This window comes from Erpetoichthys calabaricus, chromosome 13 (assembly GCF_900747795.2).
Source record: "Erpetoichthys calabaricus chromosome 13, fErpCal1.3, whole genome shotgun sequence".
Taxonomy (NCBI): domain Eukaryota; kingdom Metazoa; phylum Chordata; class Cladistia; order Polypteriformes; family Polypteridae; genus Erpetoichthys; species Erpetoichthys calabaricus.
Genome location: NC_041406.2, coordinates 19658352 through 19678785, shown reverse-complemented (window position 1 = coordinate 19678785; position 20434 = coordinate 19658352). Strand labels below are relative to the sequence as shown.

At 41.5% G+C, this 20434-nt stretch overlaps 1 protein-coding gene across 1 annotated transcript in view; it reads right to left on the bottom strand.

Annotated features, from left to right (window-relative positions):
- slc6a3 (solute carrier family 6 member 3) overlaps positions 1 to 20080 on the bottom strand; it is a 119255-nt gene extending 99175 nt beyond the window's left edge. Inside the window, exon 1 of the mRNA XM_051935692.1 lies at positions 19730 to 20080. Coding sequence (XP_051791652.1) covers positions 19730 to 20015 — 286 coding nt within the window. The 5' untranslated portion in view covers positions 20016 to 20080. The remainder of the gene's footprint in view (positions 1 to 19729) is intronic.
- Positions 20081 to 20434: the final 354 nt, after the last annotated feature.

Sequence of the window (20434 nt, the reverse complement as noted above, 5' to 3'; positions counted from 1 at the left end):
GTTACACTGCAAATTGGTTAAATGTGTCTGAAAATAACGATCGTATACACAGCAAGTTGGTTATATGTGTCCGGAAATGTCGATCAGTTACACAGCAAATTGGTTATATGTGTCTGAAAATGTCGATCGGTTACACGGCAAATTGGTTAAATGTGTATCAAAAAGTTATGCTTTAACAGTTGGTGGTGATCTTGCAGAAGATGAAAACAACAACTTACAATATCACGAAGAATATCTATAACCATTAACATCATCCGGTCTTCCACCACACGAATTACTGTAGAAAGAAAGATGTATCTAATAAAGGTAATGTAGTACATCTTCAGGGGATAACATTAGACAACAAAGGAGATCTTGATATGCCATTCGTATTAAAATGTTTACAGTTTCCTGTTAGAATAGCTTTTGCAAAGACAATTAGCAAATCACAAGGACAAACATTTGAAAAAGTCGTTTTATTTAATAGAGAGAAAGAAACGAAATTCAATCACGGGCAGTTATATGTTGTGTTGATGCAAATGTATCAGTTACCATGAAAAGAAAAATCTGATTCAATTGTTCATCCACATCCCCATATGCGAGCGGCAGAACTGCAAAGAGGCTAGTGCGTAGCGCAGGTGAGCGAAGTGAGCAGGGGGTAAAGCCCCCTAATTTTAAATATTGTTGAAACATTCAAAGTCAAGGATGAAAACAATTATGTGAACCAATCTCTGTAAACTTTCTGGGTAGTGTCTCGGCCCACTGCACTTTAAGTAACTGTTTGATTTATATTTCACCTTCTTCTCAACATGCTTCATTCAGGGCCATCTTACCAGCATCATAGGCCCCTGGGCAAAGTAGTGTGCTGGGGCCCTTGTTTTGCTAGCAAAACAGAAACACACATAGCCATCAGAAACATTGGGGGTCCCAGTGCCCATTGTGCCCATACACGTTAAGACAGCCTTGGCTTTGTCAATTCATCCATACCCGCTTATTTATTTATTTTTATATACTTTATTAATCCCCAAGGAAAAATTGTCTTTTTGCATGATCTTTGGGGATCAGCTCACAGGGTCAGCCATTGTACAACACCCATGGAGCAATTTTCTGGTTAACGGCCTTTCTCAAGAACAATGGAGCAAGATCCCTTCCGGCAGCAATGGAATTTGAACCGGCAACCTTCCAGATATAACTGCAGATCCTTAGCCACTGAGCCACCACTCCACCTAGGGTCCAGGTTAGCAGGGGGGAGTGGCGAGTCATGGGGCACAAGGCAGGAACAAATTCTGGACAGGGCGCCAGTCCATCGGAGGTCAAACAGAAAAACCAAACACACACTGGGGCTAATGTAGCTTCGCCATTTCACCTAACTTTCATTTCTTTGGACAGTAGAGGGAAACCCACACAGACAAAGGGAGAACATGCAAACTGCACACAGGGAGGATCTGAAATGCACACACTGGTCTCCTTACTGCGAAGCAGCAGTGATACCACTGCACAAGCATGCCACCCACAGTAGTATTCTTATCTTAAATATTGTAGAAACATTCAGATTCAAGGATGGAGTATTTTGGCCCACCTACTTTCATTTATATTACTAGGAATTTTCGTATGAACACTGCTTCTCAACATATTTATTTTAATAATAATAACAATACATTTTATTTATATAGCGCCTTTCCCATGCTCAAGGCACTTCACAGCGTTTAAGATAGAACAGCAGGGTATACAGTATATAGGATTGTACTAAACCAGATAAATAAATAAAGAAGAGTAAGATAGTAAATTCAGAGAAAAGCCCAACAGACAACATAATTGGTGGTCTCGCACACACACACACACACACACACACACACACACACACACACACACAAACACACACACAGGTCACATGAGAATCTTGACATAGAGGTAAACTGAGAGAAGGGTAATAAAGTCATGTAGAGCTAAAAGCCTTCCTGAACAGATGAGTTTTGAGTTGTTTTTTAAAACAATTCATGGAGTCAGCTGACCTGATTAATTTCGGTAGGTCATTCCAGAGTCTGGGCGTTATACAGCTGAAGGCCCTGCTGTCACCCATGGAGTGTAGATTAGTGTGGGGCACAACAAGATTGCCAGAATCAGAGGATCTTAGTGGGCGGACAGGCACATAGTGAGAAGGTCACTGATGTAGTTTGGCGCGAGGTCATTGAAGGCTTTGTAGGTTATTAGTAGGATTTTATATTCAATTCTGTAAGACACAGGGAGCCAGTGATGGGTGTGATGTGCTCGCTGCTGCTGGTCCATGTCAGGACTCTTGCATACGAGTTTTGAATAAGATAGAGCTCTGACATAAGATTAGAAGGGGCACCTGCCAGTAGGGAATTACAATAATCGATGTGGGATGTGATAAAAGCAGGGACAAGTTTCTCAGCACTACAGAAGGAGAGGAAGGAGCGAACACAGGATATGTTACGGAGGTGAAAGTAAGAAAGTTTCTTAATGTGATTTATGTGGGCGGAATAAGAAAGGGAGGAATCAAAAATGACACCAAGATTCTTTGCAGTAGAGGCAGGTCTGATGAGATCACCACCAAGATGGACTGGGAAGGAGCTCATTTTATTAAGTTGCACTTTAGTCCCAGTTTGCAGGAGGTCAGTTTTTGTTGCAATTTAATTTTAAAGAGTTCTACTCCATCCAGGTATTAATTTCACTGAGGCAAGTTGTGAGCTGAGAAAGCTCTGATGAAGTTCCACTTTTAACATTGAAATAAAGTTGAGTATCATCTGCATAAAAATGATAACCCAGTCCATAGCTACAAATAATATGGCCAAGGGGAAGCATATAAATACAGAAGAGAAGAGGGCCGAGGACAGAGTCCTGAGGAACTCCTTGTGTGACTGGCACTGTGCTGGACGTGCTGTTGCAAAGACTAACAAACTCTTGTCTATCAGTCAGATAGGACTTGAACCACTGGAGGGCAGTGCCAGAGATACCCAGCATGTTCTCCATTCTGGACAGTAGAATGTCATGTCTGACCTGAGTGTCAAATGCTGCGCTGAGGTCTAACAGAATTAATATGCTGGTTTGTCCCGAGTCTGCTGCCATAAGCAAATCATTGGTTACCTATAGCAGAGCAGATTCACAGCTGTGCCGCGCCCTGAAACCAGACTGAAAGGGCTCCATCAAATTATTAGAAGTTAAATAGTTGGTGAGATGGGAAGCTACAACACACTCAAGAACTTTTGACAGAAAAGGTAAGTGGGAAATAGGCCGAGAATTGTTAAGATTGTCAGCATCAAGACCAGACTTTTTTAACATTGGGGTTACAGAAGCGATTTTAAAAGTGAGCGACACAAACCCAGTGTCCAGGGATGAGTTTATTATTGTTGTAATAGTCGGGATTAGGGCATGAAGGCAAGTGGGGATGGGGTCCAGTACACAAGTAGTCGGCCTCATCTTACAAAGCAGGTTATTAACAAAAGCAGATGTGACTGGCGAGAACTTAGAGAAGGAGCTGGATGGAGTGGAAATACAGGGAAACATATAAACTGATGATGTATTTATGTTAGTTGAATTATATAGATCTTTAATTTTGTTACGGAAAAAGTGGAGGAATTCCTCACAGACTTCAGTAGAAGAGGTAGTTGGGCCAGATGCAGGTTGGAGTAGTTTATTAACTACAGAGAACAAAACCCTTGGGTTATCGTGGCCATTTTCTATTATTCTGTCATAATGGGTGTTCTTGGCAGCAGTTAGTGCTTCTCTGTAAGCTCTTTGGAACGCCTGGATGTGCATGGTGAGGCCAGACTTACGTGACATTCTCTCAGTTTTGACCCCACATTCATCCATTTTCCAAAACTGCTTATCCTGAGCAGGTTCACTGAAAGCTGGAGCCTATCACAGCAAGCAATGTGAACACCCACACAAATGAGGTCCAGTTAAGCATCTCCAATTTACTTAAACTACATGTCTTTGAAATCCAAAGCACCTTGAGGAAACCCAGAGGGACACAGGGAAAGCAGGCAAACTCTACATAGAGAGGACCCATGACGTCCTTGTTGTGAGGAAGCAGTGATACCATTGTGCCAGCGTGCTGCCCAATAGACCCAACAGACCATTTTCAGCATTCTAGAATGTGCATTTTCTTCTCTTTCGGGTCTTGTGTTGTTCTGTTTGGGATCATTGCCTTACCGATGGCCCCACTTCTTTTGAGCTTCACATCACAGACAGATGTCCTGTGTATTTTATCCTGTAAAGCAAGAACCAGTCTTCCACGAAGCACCAGTCCATTGTCAGGCACACTCAAGCAGAGTCCCAGAATTATTCATATCACTCAGTTTAGCATGTATGCCTTCTAGATTTGTGTCTGTGGAAAAGCAACTGACATGAGGAGGACACGCTAAACCCACACAGCGATGGAACTCAGGACTTTTGTAGCCAAGAGGCAGCAACACTAACTACTGTGCCACCTTGCTGCAGTATTTATTTACGATAGATAGATAGATAGATAGATAGATAGATAGATAGATAGATAGATAGATAGATAGATAGATAGATAGATAGATACTTTATTAATATGTTTATAATGTAAATTGAAATATCATTTTATTTCAAATAACATACTCAGAATTGCATTATCCAGTTAAGGCACCTAGAGGACTGAATTCCTTTAGCATTTTTAGTGTTAAACTTGACAGGTACTGAGTAAGCACACACATTGATGTTCAATTTGCGTTGAGCACCTTAGCTTTTGCGTGGCACGGTGGCACAGTGGGTAGCGCTGCTGCCTCTCAGTAAGGAGACCCGGGTTCGCTTCCCAGGTCCTCCCTGGGTGAAGTTTGCATGTTCTCCCCGTGTCTGCATGGGTTTCCTCCCACAGTCCAAAGACATGCAGGTTAGGTGCAATGGCGATCCTAAATTGTGCTTGGTGTGTGTGTGTGTGCCCTGTTATGAAAACTCAGGTCGAAAATACTTAAAGGTTGAGAAACGCTGCTGTAGATGATAATGTCTGTTGAACAAATGGGTACCGCTAGCTAAGCAAAGGCAAGGTGCACTCCAACACGTGGCGAGATGTAAACCAACTCGAACAGAGGCTGGCGAGTTAATGAGGAAGGCCCCACCCCCTGCTCTCGGCCCACAGCCACTCTCTTGGAATTTGCATAAATACATCGGGTACCACATGGTGCTGCCTCGCAGTTAGGAGACCCGGGTTCGCTTCCCTGTGTCTGCGTGGGTTTCCTCCCACAGTCCAAAGACGTGCAGGTTAGGTGCATTGGCAATTCTAAATTGTCCCTAGTGAGTGCTTGGTGTGTGTGTGTGTGTGTCCTGCTGTGGGCTGGTGCCCTGCCTGGGGTTTGTTTCCTGCTTTGCACCCTGTGCTGGCTGGGATTGGCTCCAGCAGACCCCCGTGACCCTGTAGTTAGGATATGGCGGGTTGGACTGACTGACTGACTGACTTTAGATTTTGAGCTGCCCTGTAGAACACTGGTAGTGCAGGACCTTCACAACTCCAAGGATCTGGCTTCAACTCCTGATACGTCACTGCCAGTGTGAAGCTTGTGCATTATTAAACTTTGCAAATTTGTATCAAATCCTTTGTATAGTATTTTAAGGAGTATTGTTTTAGCAGGGCGGCACGGTGGCGCAGTTAGGAGACCCAGGTTCGCTTCCCAGGTCTTCCCTGAGTGGAGTTTGCATGTTCTCCCCATGTCTGCGTGGGTTTCCTCCCACAGTCCAAAGACATGCAGGTTAGGTGGATTGGTGATTCTAAATTGGCCCTAGTGTGTGCTTGGTGCATTTGTGTGTGTCCTGCGGTGGGTTGGCACCCTGCCCGGGATTGGTTCCTGCCTTGTGCCCTGTGTTGGCTGGGATTGGCTCCAGCAGACCCCCCGTGACCCTGTGTTCGGATTCAGCAGGTTGGAAAATGGATGGGTGAATTGTTTTAGCAAATGAAAGGCCGAGTAACTGGTGGCCATATACGAAAGAAACATTTTTGACTGAATATGATTTTATAGGTGGTTCTAATCAGTAAAAAGATTTTTTTTGAAAAACTGCAATAATGAAGGAGAATCATAAATGCCAAGTGGGCAATATACCAATGTGTAAAAACGGCCTGTTTTCCAATCGGAGTGGAGAAGCACAGGCGTTAAGCTCACGTGGAAAGGAAACAGGTAAGTGCGTGCCACTCTTAAAAATGCCGGCTCTGTAATGACAGGGTTGTGTGGTTCCTCGTTAATCCATTGCTTGACAACGATTCAGAGTAATTCGCATATAAAATCGCTTCTTTGGGCTTTAGAATGGTTTCTAAAATGTGAAGAAAACATGAGTATTTAATGTATAGTAGCAGGATACCACGTATCAAGAAAACCTAAACATCATGTTATTGTATGCCGGCGAGAGTCCTTTAAAAACCATGAACCCCAATCGTATTTCACATACAATCTATTATTTAATATTATTTATGGAATCTGTTACGGATGTAAATAAATAAAGGTTCTTTCTGTGGTTCTTTTGAGAACAGAAATGGTTCCCTTGTGGCATCGCTCTGAAGATCTACTTTGGCGTCTTTATTGTTAAGAGTGAAGAAGCGCCGAAGAGGACGTCCTGACTGGGAAAGAGAGCACTATGCTGCTCGTCGGGTACACACGAGAACAGGACAGCTTCATAAATCAAACTGAAACGGATGTTTTAATAGTTATCCATCCATCCATTTTCCAACCCGCTGAATCCGAACACAGGGTCACGGGGGGTCTGCTGGAGCCAATCCCAGACAACACAGGGCACAAGGCAGGAACCAATCCCGGGCAGGGTGCCAACCCACCGCAGGACACACACAAACCAAGCACACACTAGGGCCAATTTAGAATCGCCATTCCACCTAACCTGCATGTCTTTGGACTGTGGGAGGAAACCGGAGCGCCCGGAGGAAACCCACGCAGACACGGGGAGAACATGCAAACTCCACGCAGGGAGGACCCGGGAAGCGAACCACAGGTCTCCTAACTGCGAGGCAGCAGCGCTACCCACTGCGCCACCGTGACGCCCTTAACAGTTATGCTCACTAAGAAATACTACACGCTTGTTAAACATTAACAGTAAAGAAATATTAAGCAAATCAACACATACGCACATTTGCTGTAGAGGCAGGAGAGAATAATTAGAACCAATTATGGAAATGGCGAGTTATTCCTTTCCTTTTTATTCTGCTATCAACTGACAGCTTTAAAACATAATTTCTTGAAATATTCTTAGTGTGAACATTTTGAGATTGAGGTACCTTCTGTCTGAAATCTCACCTTTTGCACGTCACATTTTTGTGATAGCTGCTCTCCTCTGTCTACTCGCTATCCTCCACGCTACATTTTCCCTTTTATTACCGAGTGTCTCCCAGATGTGTATCCTCTGCTCGTACATGTCTATCGCGGCTATATCTGTTGTTGCTTCGTCTTTATTTTTTTCCTTCTACCCACCGAAAGTCTAACACTCCTGCCTGTCTAACCGTGTGGTGTGTATCACTCCTTCTTGTACGGCGCCTGCCGTTCATCTTTCTGTTGTTTTCCGCTTCTTTCTTAGCACTTGGCGCGTCTCGCTCTGTCTGCAGTGTTCATCTGAAACCTCAAGACTAACAACAAATACATTGATAAGCAATTAGATAAGATATCCACTCTTAAAAATAAAGGCTTCTCATCTGGGCTGTGTTAGTATCGATAGATAAACACCCGTTTAATTCCGTGAAGAGTTCTTTGGGCTTTATAAAGGTTTCAAATGAGTGGGAAAAACGAGAAATCTTTAAGTGGTCAAGCAGGTTACAGCAGATGAACAGACCCCGAAGTTAGCCTGTGTCAGGAACCCAGCGGTATTTTATAATTTTGTAATTATAAGTTCGTTTTGCAATTTCTGCAAAATAAACATATTTGATTGATTATATTATTTGTATGTATCCGTGTTTTTTTATGTTTCCGCTGATGTATGCGTTAAATTTACCCATGGGACTAGTAAAATTTATCTAATCTAATGTAAAAAATCTGTTATCTATTAACTGTTTAATTCAATAAAGGTTATTTTTGGAACCTCCCGTGTCGGATCGCTCTTTTTATTTTCTAAGATCGTAGGAGAGACTGGGAACTCACATTTAGAGTTAAACAAACGTGTTGCTTTATTGAAGGTGGGAAATTATTTAAGGTGCTAATAGCATTTTATTTTATTTTTTTTTACATTTTTGTGCTTTTTCTTTTTTTTATGTAATTATTTAAAAATAATATTACAACGAACTATATTAGTTTAACGTGTTTTATCCATATATATATATTTTAAATATTTCAGATGGTCAGAACCTCACTTTGAGTCTGCGCTCTGTGCAGCATATTTTGTTTTCTGCTTACTTTCTTTTGATGAGTGATTCTTTTATTTTTCCTTGGCTATTTTTTGCGAGAATGTGTAAAATAACAAAACTGCATTCTTCTCAAGCTAAATTTTTAACAAGTTAATCTAGATACATAAAACAAAACCGTCAGTGACGTATGACAGGCAAAATTGCATCGCATTTTAACAAAAATGTAACTTCCGTTTGGTATTTTACCTACACATCTTTACAATAACATTTATTTATATAGCACATTTTCATACAAAAAGTAGCTCAAAGTGCTTTACATAATGGAGAGAAGAAAAATAAAAGACAAAATAAGAAATTAAAGTAAGACAACATTAATTAACATAGAAAGGAGTAAGGTCCGATGGCCAGGGTGGACAGAAAAAACAAAAAAAAAACTCCAGAAGGCTGGAGAAAAAAATAAAATCTGTAGGGGTTCCAGGCCACGAGACCACCCAGTCCCCTTTGGGCATTCTACCTAACATAAATGTAATAGTCCTCTTTGTAGTTCGGGTTTTTCACGGAGTCACTTGATCTGATGGTCATACAGATTTCTGGCTTTTAATCCATCCATCATTTATTCTTTATCTTCCTTACAGCATATATTTATTTTGCACATACGCATTAAGGAGTAATTTATATTTTCCTTCATTTTCGTCATAGTCTCACAAGCATTTTTCCTCCCATAATAAAGCCTGTGGTGAATTAAGGGCTGTTTCGAAAGCCTTGAAATTAGTGAATGTAATGCGCATCTGAACGGCAGCATTTTTATGCCGTTATGTCTCAGTGCCAGCCTTCTTTGTTGTTAATCAAATGAACTTAATTATCGTCTGCTACCTCAAGCCAAGCCCTGACGTCTGCTTGGTGTAGATGTTACATTTCGAGTTTCCTTACATTTCTTTTAAATAGGAATAGATTAAAAGAGAGACACATAGAGAGCTGCATGTGAAAAACGAGAGGGTCGGCACTTGTTTGGAGTTAATCGGATTTCTCGTCCTTGATCACGGGTTTCACCATATTATTATCATCGTCATCGTCAACATCCATCTATCGTCTGTCCGGTCTTAATAGGATTATAAAATCGTGGGGGACGGAGTCGACTTTAAATGAAAGGGTACAAGGCAGGAACCAGCCATCCCAGACAACAATAACTACATATAGTACCATACAAACACAGTAACAACAGCAATAATAACAACGACAATAACTACATTTACATCTGTAATATGTCAAACTATACACAGTAACAGCAATAATAAAAACGACAATAACTACATTTAAATCTGTAATATATTAAATTATATTAATAGAAAAAGCAATATTAATAACATTAACAGCAAAGTCAATAGCAATATACAAACACGAACATAGACGTTCTTTTAAATATATAAAAGTAACCGGGTGCTGCGAAATTAAAATAAAAACATGAATCGACGTATTTACCGTGGTATAAGTAAAATGATTAAGCAACTAAAATATAAGACTGTTAACAATACAGATTATTTGTTTCACTGAAAATATAATTTAGTACTGTGCATTAGATGTTGCCGGTAGATTTAGCTAACGATTATTCGTTAAACAAAACTCGGTGTTAATGTGAAAGCTGAGCACACGGTGGTCTGTTCTTTTCATGAATTCGCTTCATGGATGCCGTAATGTAGATTACATGATAAATCGAAAAATGAAGATGGGGTCACTAAGAAGTTATGCTAGTGGTAACGATCTGTATCCAATCGTTTGTTTTGCTCTCTTTCCGTTTTAAAAAAGCGAGTAGAAAGCGGTGCGTCTGTGCGTTAAAGACGCGAACTCCTCTCCTCGCCTCTCCGCTGAAATGAAGTTTTGCTGTTTAACTGTAAACAGATCGATATCACAGACGCCAAGCAGGAGGCGAATCTCCGTTTTCGTTTTAATACTGTTCGTCCGGTGCTTTCTTTTTTTTAATCAGTGATGAATAAACCAGAAAGCTAATAAAAATCTCCGAGTATTACAGCAGCACAAACGGACAAGTTAATATTCTACACGAGCGTTAGAAGGCAGGTTGTCTTTTAAAAGAATGTTCTCAAAATAGCTAAAGATTTTTTTTTTATCAAATCACAAATGTGTTTCGTGTAATGACTGTAGAGAAAAGCCAAGCAAAATGACACCTTTTATTCTGCCGTGGGTGTGTACAACAGACCAAGAAATATTACTATTATTTGGCTGAGGCCTTTATTTAAGGCGACTTGGTTCCATTTAGTTTGTTTTCCAATTGAAGTCCAGGCAGGTGAAGTGATTTACTCAGGGTCACATAGCGTTAGTAGTGGGATTTGAGCCGACACCAGGGGATGAAGTCTTAATCACAGGTAGTGTGGTGAAATGCTTATCCATCCATCCATTTTCCAACCCGCTGAATCCGAACACAGGGTCACGGGGGTCTGCTGGAGCCAATCCCAGCCAACACAGGGCACAAGGCAGGGAACCAATCCCGGGCAGGGTGCCAACCCACCGCAGGACACACACAAACACACCCACACACCAAGCACACACTAGGGCCAATTTAGAATCGCCAATCCACCTAACCTGCATGTCTTTGGACCGTGGGAGGAAACTGGAGCGCCCGGAGGAAACCCACGCAGACACGGGGAGAACATGCAAACTCCACGCAGGGAGGACCCGGGAAGCGAACCCGGGTCTCCTAACTGCGAGGCAGCAGCGCTACCACTGCGCCACCGTGCCGCCCTGAAATGCTTAAGGTTTAGGAATTCAAATCCCCGTGGTTGTGGGTTTTGACACTGTGTGCCCCTGAGCAAGTCACTTTAGCTGTCTGTGCTCCAATTGGAAAAACAAAACACATGTAAGCGTAAGGTAAAGGTGTCAGCCAAATAAATAAAGGTATCACTGTTACATTCCCTTAGTTATTATTAAAAGGTTAACACAGACCAAAAAAAATCTCGAGGTCTTTTTAAAATTCAGTATGTGATATCAATGCTTGTAATTCACAGTTGGGTCCGATGGACGGAGGGAGGGAGGGAGGAGTACAGCGCGGAAGACTGACAGTGGCGTATTGATTGATGCGGTAAAGGGTTTGGGGTTGGGACACGGAACGGGAGGACGGGTTTCAGAGGGAGCTACAAGGTTGTGTGTTGGGGTTACGAAGTCGGCGATCGTTTCCCTGATTGTTCAAGTAAACTTTTGTGAGACTTTACTACGTCTGTTTGTTTTGTTTTTACTTCTTCTTTTTCCGAGCCTGACGCGGAGGTCGCTACAATACAATATATGCCTAATGTAGTAACAACAATTTTTTTTTTTGGTGGTACACCATTACATTATTAAATCAGAACACAAACCTTAAACAAATTAATTTAAAGTGGACTAGAATTAAACATGCCGGACAAGAAACTGACAACAGAAATCTGGCTAAACATTCATATATTCAGCTTTAGTCCAAAAGTAAGATATTAATTTATAGAAAAGTTAATAGGGTCATCATTGTCGCATGTACTGTTTTCTTTTTATAACAATAACCCAAACATTTATAGGTCTACAGGACTTGTAAATCTTTTAAATAACACCCTAGACATTTCTAGTGAGGTAGGGAAGACCAGAGAGATAGTTTTCTGGCAGCCAATTTTTGAATATTCCTTTAAACCTCCAAATCCTGTGTCCTTGTATTAGAATTAAAAATAACAGATTAATAAAACTGAGATGAATGGATATATTAATTTAAGGTTTCTAGTCAGTTTTGTCAGCATTATGTATTTTACATGGTATGGGAAGGGCGGCATGGTGGCGCAGTGGTAGCGCTGCTGCCTCGCAGTTAGGAGACCTGTGGTTCGCTTCCCAGGTCCTCCCTGCATGGAGTTTGCATGTTCTCCCCGTGTCAGCGTGGGTTTCCTCCGGGCACTCCGGTTTCCTCCCACAGTCCAAAGACTTGGCCCTAGTGTGTGCTTGGTGTGTGTGTGTGTTTGTGTGTGTCCTGCGGTGGGTTGGCACCCTGCCCGGGATTGGTTCCTGCCTTGTGCCCTGTGTTGGCTGGGATTGGCTCCAGCAGACCCCCCGTGACCCTGTGTTCGGATTCAGCGGGTTGGATAATGGATGGATGGATGAATGGTATGGGAAAGTTTCAAAAGCTGTACAACTCTAGAAAAGTCTAGAAAAGTCACTGCAGCTTAAAGCACACAAAAAATAAGTTTACTTGTGTTGTAGAAAAAAATGTGACAAAAAATCCAGCTTTAACTATACTATAATTTATATTATTTTACCACAATCTCTAAAACATCCATCCATCCATTTTCCAACCCGCTGAATCCAAACACAGGGTCTGCTGGAGCCAATCCCAGCCAACACAAGGCAGGGAGAACCAATCCCGGGCAGGGTGCCAACCCACCGCAGGACACACACAAACACACCCACACACCCAGCACACACTAGGGCCAATTTAGAATCGCCAATCCACCTAACCTGCATGTCTTTGGACTGTGGGAGGAAACCGGAGCGCCAGGAGGAAACCCACGCAGACACGGGGAGAACATGCAAACTCCACGCAGGGAGGACCCGGGAAGCGAACCTAGGTCTCCTAACTGCGAGGCAGCAGCGCTACCCACTGCGCCACCGTGCTGCCCATCTCTAAAACACTATTTACAAAATGTTTATTCCTATAGGTAATGGAAAAAATGCTCAGAAAATAAAATATGCAAAGAAGAAATGAACTGGAGTTAAGAGCTGTACTGTTATCAGAAACATTGTAGCCTTTGTGTATTTGTAATTAGAATTACAATTTAATTAAATTTAGACGAGAACAGGCCATTCAGCCCAACAAAGCTCACCAGTCCTATCCACTTAATTCCCCCAAAAGAACATCAAGTTGAGTTTTGAAAGCCCCTAAAGTCCTACTGTCTACCACACTACTTGGTCGCTTATTCCAAGTGTCTGTTTGTGCAAAATTTACCCTTAACAAGTTTCCAACTGTGTCCACGTGTTCTTGATGAACTTATTTTAAAGTTACTGTCTTGATCCACTGGATTAGCTGCCTTTTGAACACTTCACTCATGTCTCTTCTTAATCTCCTTAAACTGTATAGGCTCAGCTCTTTTAATCTTCCCTCCTAACTCATCCCCTATAGCCCTGGAATCTGCCTCGTCGCTCTTCTCTGGACCTTTTCTAGTGCTGCTATGTCCTTTTTGCATCTTGGAGACCACAACAGCACTCCAGATGAGGCCTCACCAGTGTGTTGTAAACTTCACCATCACCTCCTGTGACTTGTACTCCACACATCAAGGCGCTATATAACTTGACATTCTGTTAACCTTCTTAATGGTTTCTGAATACCGTCTGGGAGTTGATATTGTCAAGTCCACCACAACTCCTAAATCCTTCTCATAAGGTGTACTCTCAATTTTCAGACCTTCCATTGTGTGTTCAAATATAACGTTTTTACTTCCTATGTGTAATTCTTTACATTTACTGACATTAAATTCCATCTGCCACAAATCTGCCCAAGCCTGTATGCTGTCCAAGTCCATCTGTGATGATTCAACATATTCAAGATCCATCTGCCAATCCACCAGTCTTGGTATCATGTGCAAACGTAAGCAGCTTGTTACTCATATTTCTATCCAAATCATTTTTAAATATTAAAAATAGCAGCGGCCCAGCATTGACCCTTCAGACCCCTCTTAACATCACCCAGATCTAATCACCCTCTGCTTCCTGTGTTTGTGCCCATCTACACACTACACTACACTAGTAATATCTAGTGTTCTTTGTTATAATTGTGTAATCCTTACGTCTTTTAAGCATAAGTTGAAGTTTGTATTAGTCAGTTAAAACAAAGACACCACCTTGTAGCAAGTAAGCTTGTGTTCTGTGGCGTAAGAGGCATTGGTTCAGGAGGCCTGCTTTACTTCACTGTGTTTTGATGTTAACTTCACTTCCCTCTGGCGTCTTTTGGATTCTCACCCAGGAAGTGAAATTTGTGGTGGGAGTGAGGAGGAATGAAGCTGACTCTTCTCATGTAATTTGGAAGCATCATGATCTGTAAGTGCACACTGTCGCTTTTGACATGGAAGTGTTATACTTGAATATTCTGTGTATGATATCAGGAACAGGGCTGTGGTGTCAGAGTCATCAGCAATTATTGGGTTACTGGAGTCGGAGTCGGTAAAAATGTACCAAGTCCAACTCTGGGTGAATATAAATTGTAATATGATGCGTTAAAATTTCCAATATTTCATTTACTTCTTCTTCTTCTTTTGGCTGCTCCCGTTAGGGGTTGCCACAGCGGATCATCTTCTTCCATATCGTCCTGTCCTCATCATCTTGCTCTGTCACACCCATCACCTGCATGTCTTCTCTCACCACATCTATAAACCTTCTCTTAGGCCTTCCTCTTCTCCTCTTCCCTGGCAGCTCTATCCTTAGCATCCTTCTCCCAATATACCCAGCATCTCTCCTCTGCACATGTCCAAACCAACGCAATCTCCCCTCTCTGACTTTGTCTTCTAACTGTCCAACCTGAGCTGACCCTCTAATGGCCTCGTTCCTAATCCTATCCATCCTCATCACAACCAATGCAAATCTTAGCGTCTTTAACTCTGCTACCTCCAGCTCTCAAATTATTTTTTCTTCCAGCATTTTGATACAAATGTAACTTTTTTTTATTTTCTAAGTTCTCTCTTTTGTTTAATGTTACTCAGTGTTTGTAAAGTCATTAATAAATAACATAAAAGAGACACCGTGGCATCAGCACAGCCTTTAAACCCAAACTTTAACAGGTTAGGGTGCTGAACAAGTAGCCTGATGATTCACGTTGGAAGTGCTAGACAGCTTTGAATCTTCAATGTTGTGTGCTTTGAGTCAACATAGTAAATACGCTGCTGTTAAAAAGTTTGGGATCACTCAGAAATTTTCACGTATTTGATAGAAATTCATACCTTTTTATCAAGATACCACTAAGCTGATTTTAAAATATAGCCAAGGCATTTCTAATGTGTGTAATGGCATTATTGCTTAATATGAGTCAGTCAGTCAGTCATTCATTCTCCAATCCACTATATCCTAACTACAGGATCACAGGGGTCTGCTGGAGCCAATCCCAGCCAACACCAGGTGCAAGGCAAGAACAAATCCCCGGGCAGGGCGCCAGCCTGCCACTGTGGTCGATATGACTGATTTTTAATTTATCTCTTCACATAATACTGCAAAGCCCACATTTTCAGCAGCCAGTCTTTCAATGTCCGAACGGTCAACTGCCTTTGCTTACCTTTAATTAGTCATGTTTATATGTTAATTGGTTATTAGAGAAACCTTTGTAATTGCCTTAGCTCTGCTGAAACCTGTTATTCAGTTGACTGTGGTTGCAAGGTGCTAGTGACACAGAGAGATGGAAGCAGAAAGCTGTTGTTAGATGAGATGATCTGGCTACAGAGAGAGCTGAGCAGAAGTGATGACTTTGTGTAATTAGTAAAATTATTGGAATCAACATGTCAGATGCTTTCAGAACCACAGAAAGATGCAGGTTGTGCTGGTATTAACTACCTCATCTGTTTGAGTTTTATATATTAACACTAGAATTAACAAAGCATATGAAAATACTCGTAAAGCCGGCCCACCTTAAATCCATTCGCACCTCTCCATTCAGCGACTTTTCTGTTGTAAATGTGTCAATGGGCTATCCCACCCCAATCGCCGCAGAAAGGGCAAAAACCTCTCCCAGTTCAAGCCTTGTTTATTAGGAGTGAGGTGCTGGGAGCTGTATAGTCTAAATAATAAAACGTTATTTGGAACACATGTATTTCATGTGTGTTCCATGTCTACAAAGATCTATGTAAGTGTAGCATGACAAAAACGTTGTACATGTAACTAAAAGACAAACTTTTTTCATGTTTTAGTACATATGATAAAATTTTGAAATGAAGTGTATAATGTGTAAAGACTGAAGTCCAAATATCAAATAAGCACTTTCACAAAAGGTACAAGTATAACGGTGCCATCTTTCACATTTATCCCTTTTGCTGCAGCATCGCTCTTATATGTGAGTGGACGTTTCTTGCGGTGAGGGCTTCTGTTCTCTTTCTCCAATGTAGAATAAGCACTTTCACAAAAGGTACAAATATAACAGAACAAGTGCACTTTTATTCAAGACTATAAGTGAAGAAAAATAAATCGGGTTAGTGTACATCATTGTCAAGACTGCTTTGGTAGTACTGCGGTAAGAACTGCTGACTCATAATCAAGAGGTTGCGGGTTCAAGCCTTGACACATCACAAAATAAATGTTTTGAGTAGTGAGCTGCTCTTATTGTTACTATTATACAATAAAAACATACATTTAGTTTGAGTCTGTAACAGTCAGTATAAATGTATGGTGCTTATAAAGGTTAGCATTTTTTTTATTCAGTTTTATTCTCTCAGTTGCGTTCACACTCACCCCAATCTGACACTGCTGTTTTCAAATAAAGACGTGCTATCACAGAGGTGAACTCGGATGAGGATGAGGGTCCAACATCAGAAAAAAGAGAACAGAAGCCCTCCCCGCAAGAAACGTCCACTCACATATAAGAACAACGCAGCTGCACCAGGCTTACGCCTGGTGAAAGTTGGCACCGTTATACTTCTACCTTTTGTGAAAGTGCTTATTTGATATTTGAACATGCTGGGATCGGCTCTAGCAGAACCCCGTGACCCGGTGTTAGGATATAGCGGATTGGACGATGACTGACTGACTGACTTCAGTCTTCACACATTATACACTTCATGTCAAAATTTTGTCGTTAGTACAAAAACATGAAAAACGTTTGTCTTTTTGGTATGTTTTCAAACATTTCTTGCATTTCCTGTCATCCTACACTTATATAGATCTTTGTAGACACGGAACACACGTGAAATGCATGTGTTCCAAATAATGATATATTATTTAGACTCTACAGCTCCAGGTACCTTACTCCCTGATAAACAAGGCTTGAGCTGTGAGAGCTTTTTGCCCTTTCTGTAGCAATTTGGGGTGGGATGGGATAGCAGGCTGCTTGCTGCTTGGGCTCATTGACACATTTACAACACAAAAGATGCTGACAGAGAGGTGCGAATGGATTTAAGGTGGGCCAGGTTTACGAGTTTTTTCGTAGGCTTTGGTAATTCTAGTGTTAAAACTTACTGAGCCCGCTTTCCTGTTTGTAAGTTTTTTTTCTCTTTGTGCCACCAACAGGAGTCATTTTCTCAGCTAGGTCAGTCAAGGTGTAAGAAATAAGCTACAGTGACAGTCATGCCTGGGTGAAGTCTGAAGCTAGTGGGCTGTAGTCTTGGGTTATACTTCTACCTTTTGTGAAAGTGCTTATTTGATATTTGAACATGCTGGGATCGGCTCTAGCAGAACCCCGTGACCCGGTGTTAGGATATAGCGGATTGGACGATGACTGACTGACTGACTTCAGTCTTCACACATTATACACTTCATGTCAAAATTTTGTCGTTAGTACAAAAACATGAAAAACGTTTGTCTTTTTGGTATGTTTTCAAACATTTCTTGCATTTCCTGTCATCCTACACTTATATAGATCTTTGTAGACACGGAACACACGTGAAATGCATGTGTTCCAAATAATTATATATTATTTAGACTCTACAGCTCCAGGTACCTCACTCCCTGATAAACAAGGCTTGAGCTGTGAGAGCTTTTTGCCCTTTCTGTAGCAATTTGGGGTGGGATGGGATAGCAGGCTGCTTGCTGCTTGGGCTCATTGACACATTTACAACACAAAAGATGCTGACAGAGAGGTGCGAATGGATTTAAGGTGGGCCAGGTTTACGAGTTTTTTCGTAGGCTTTGGTAATTCTAGTGTTAAAACTTACTGAGCCCGCTTTCCTGTTTGTAAGTTTTTTTTCTCTTTGTGCCACCAACAGGAGTCATTTTCTCAGCTAGGTCAGTCAAGGTGTAAGAAATAAGCTACAGTGACAGTCATGCCTGGGTGAAGTCTGAAGCTAGTGGGCTGTAGTCTTGGGTGCAGGTGCATTGCAGTTGTGAACTGAATAATCTCAAAGGATGGTGAAAGTGTATAAACAGAGAAATGGGAGAAGGAGAAGAAAACGAAGAAAATGACAACATTGCATGTACTGTATATAGTAGTTTTTAAAACACTCAGAGCACTTTACATAGACAGGAGGGAGCCACTCCAGCCACCATCAATGTGCAGCATCCACCTGAATGATGCGAAGGCAGCCATTTTGCACCAGTGTGCTCACCAGACATTAGTTATCAGGGGGTGAAGGGGTGAGAGAGAAAGAGTTAGCCAATTAGAAATGGGGAATGATTAGGGGGGCAGAATGACCAGGTTGTTGTGGGTAATTTAGACAGGATATTGGGGGACACCCTACTGTTTTTACGAAAGATACCCAGGAATCTTTTATGACCACGGAGACTCAGAACCTCAGTTTCACGTCTCATCTGAAAGTACAGTGCCAGTTTTGCAGACTGTGACCCTGTCACTGCACTGGTACAGTGGGATCCACACACAGAGCACAGGGTAAGTGCCTCCTGTTGGCCTCATCAATAGAGATGTAGCATATAACTGTAGTCCACAGAAAAAGAATCTGCATGTGAATAATGTGCATGTGTTTTCAGGAAAGATATTCACAATTAAATACTATATTTATAGGTTTAACTTTTCTCTACAGGGTCTCATAATTGCAGATAGCAGCATAGGCACCACATTTCGTTATGATCAGTCAAAGTGCAAAATATTCATTTGTTGCTTGAGTAGACCGATGATGTAATACATTAAATATACACACAAACACAGCATATTCTTTGTTTAAATGATGTATGTATGAGTGCTCAGTTTATAGGGTTTAAATATCTGTGTTGGGGGGGGGGGGGGGGGTTTACATTGAAATTTCAAGTATTTGAATTAAACATCTTTTCATTTGCATTAGTCACAGATTTGTTATTGCTGTGCCAGGATTAAATGTATCTTTTTATTTTTTATTTATAGCAGCTTCCAGTCATGAGCATCATAATAAGGGGCTTTACCATGCAAAGATGTAGCGGCATGAAACTTTGGTCAAATATTAATAAAAAGTGACCCTAAGGTATTATCTTGGTTGACTTCCTTGTGATTTTTTTGTGAGCTCTGGAGATCTTGCTGCTTGTGCATAAAGAATTCTTATCTGGTCAATTGAAACAAATTTGTAGAACTTGAAAAGTCAAAAATTGCTTTTGTGCTTAGACCCTGCTGCGTTGAAGGGGTGAGGCATGCAGCGTACGTATATCTCAGAAATTCAAACCTACATCTTCTCTGGAGGCAGGATTATTTATCATGACATTAGTGACATTAGAGACAAGACACATTAGAGACAAATGCTTCCTCCACTCCGCTGTGTTTACACATCATCCTGCACACACAGATAAAACCACGTTAGGCTTCCTTACCGCCTCCATTTTTGTAGCACAGATAAGGGAATCGCCACACGTTCGCTAGATCCACGGCAAATCCAATAACCGAGAGGAGGAAATCTATCTTCTTTGCCCAAGTCTCTCGTTCCTCGTTATCGGCGTTTGTTTCTGGTTGGTTAATCAGGGTGGAACTGGTAAACTGCACCCCATTCTGCTCTTTCACAAGAATCAGCTCCACCTCTTTGGGGCCCATGGTGTCTGACTGTTTGGCTGGAGCAACTACTGACGACATCTGTCCCACTGGTAATCTGCCTTTGATCATCAGGAGGTGATTGGTGCTGGAGGTGGTTGCCAGTTATGGCAGGCGTTGCAGTAGTGCTGAACTTCCAAAACCTTTGGGGACAAAACACTTGGGTGAGCACCTTTTACACTTGCCATCTGGCCGCATCAGCAGCTCTTTGTGTAATAGGAGGCTCTTTTATAGAAACCCCTTCTGATACGATAATTACACACTATATGGATTACATTTGATTTTATGAGCGAGGCCTGCTTATGAGGAAGGCCTGTTTAGAAATTAAGGAAGGGTAAGTCTCCATTTACACACCAGTATGAGAAGGAGTATGCAACTTAAATTAGATTTTTTTTTTAACTCAAAATTAAGAAAGATAATGATTGTCTTTACTATAAAGATCCATGGTATAAATCAGCATCAATTAGAGTTATTACATGTAGTTTACAATT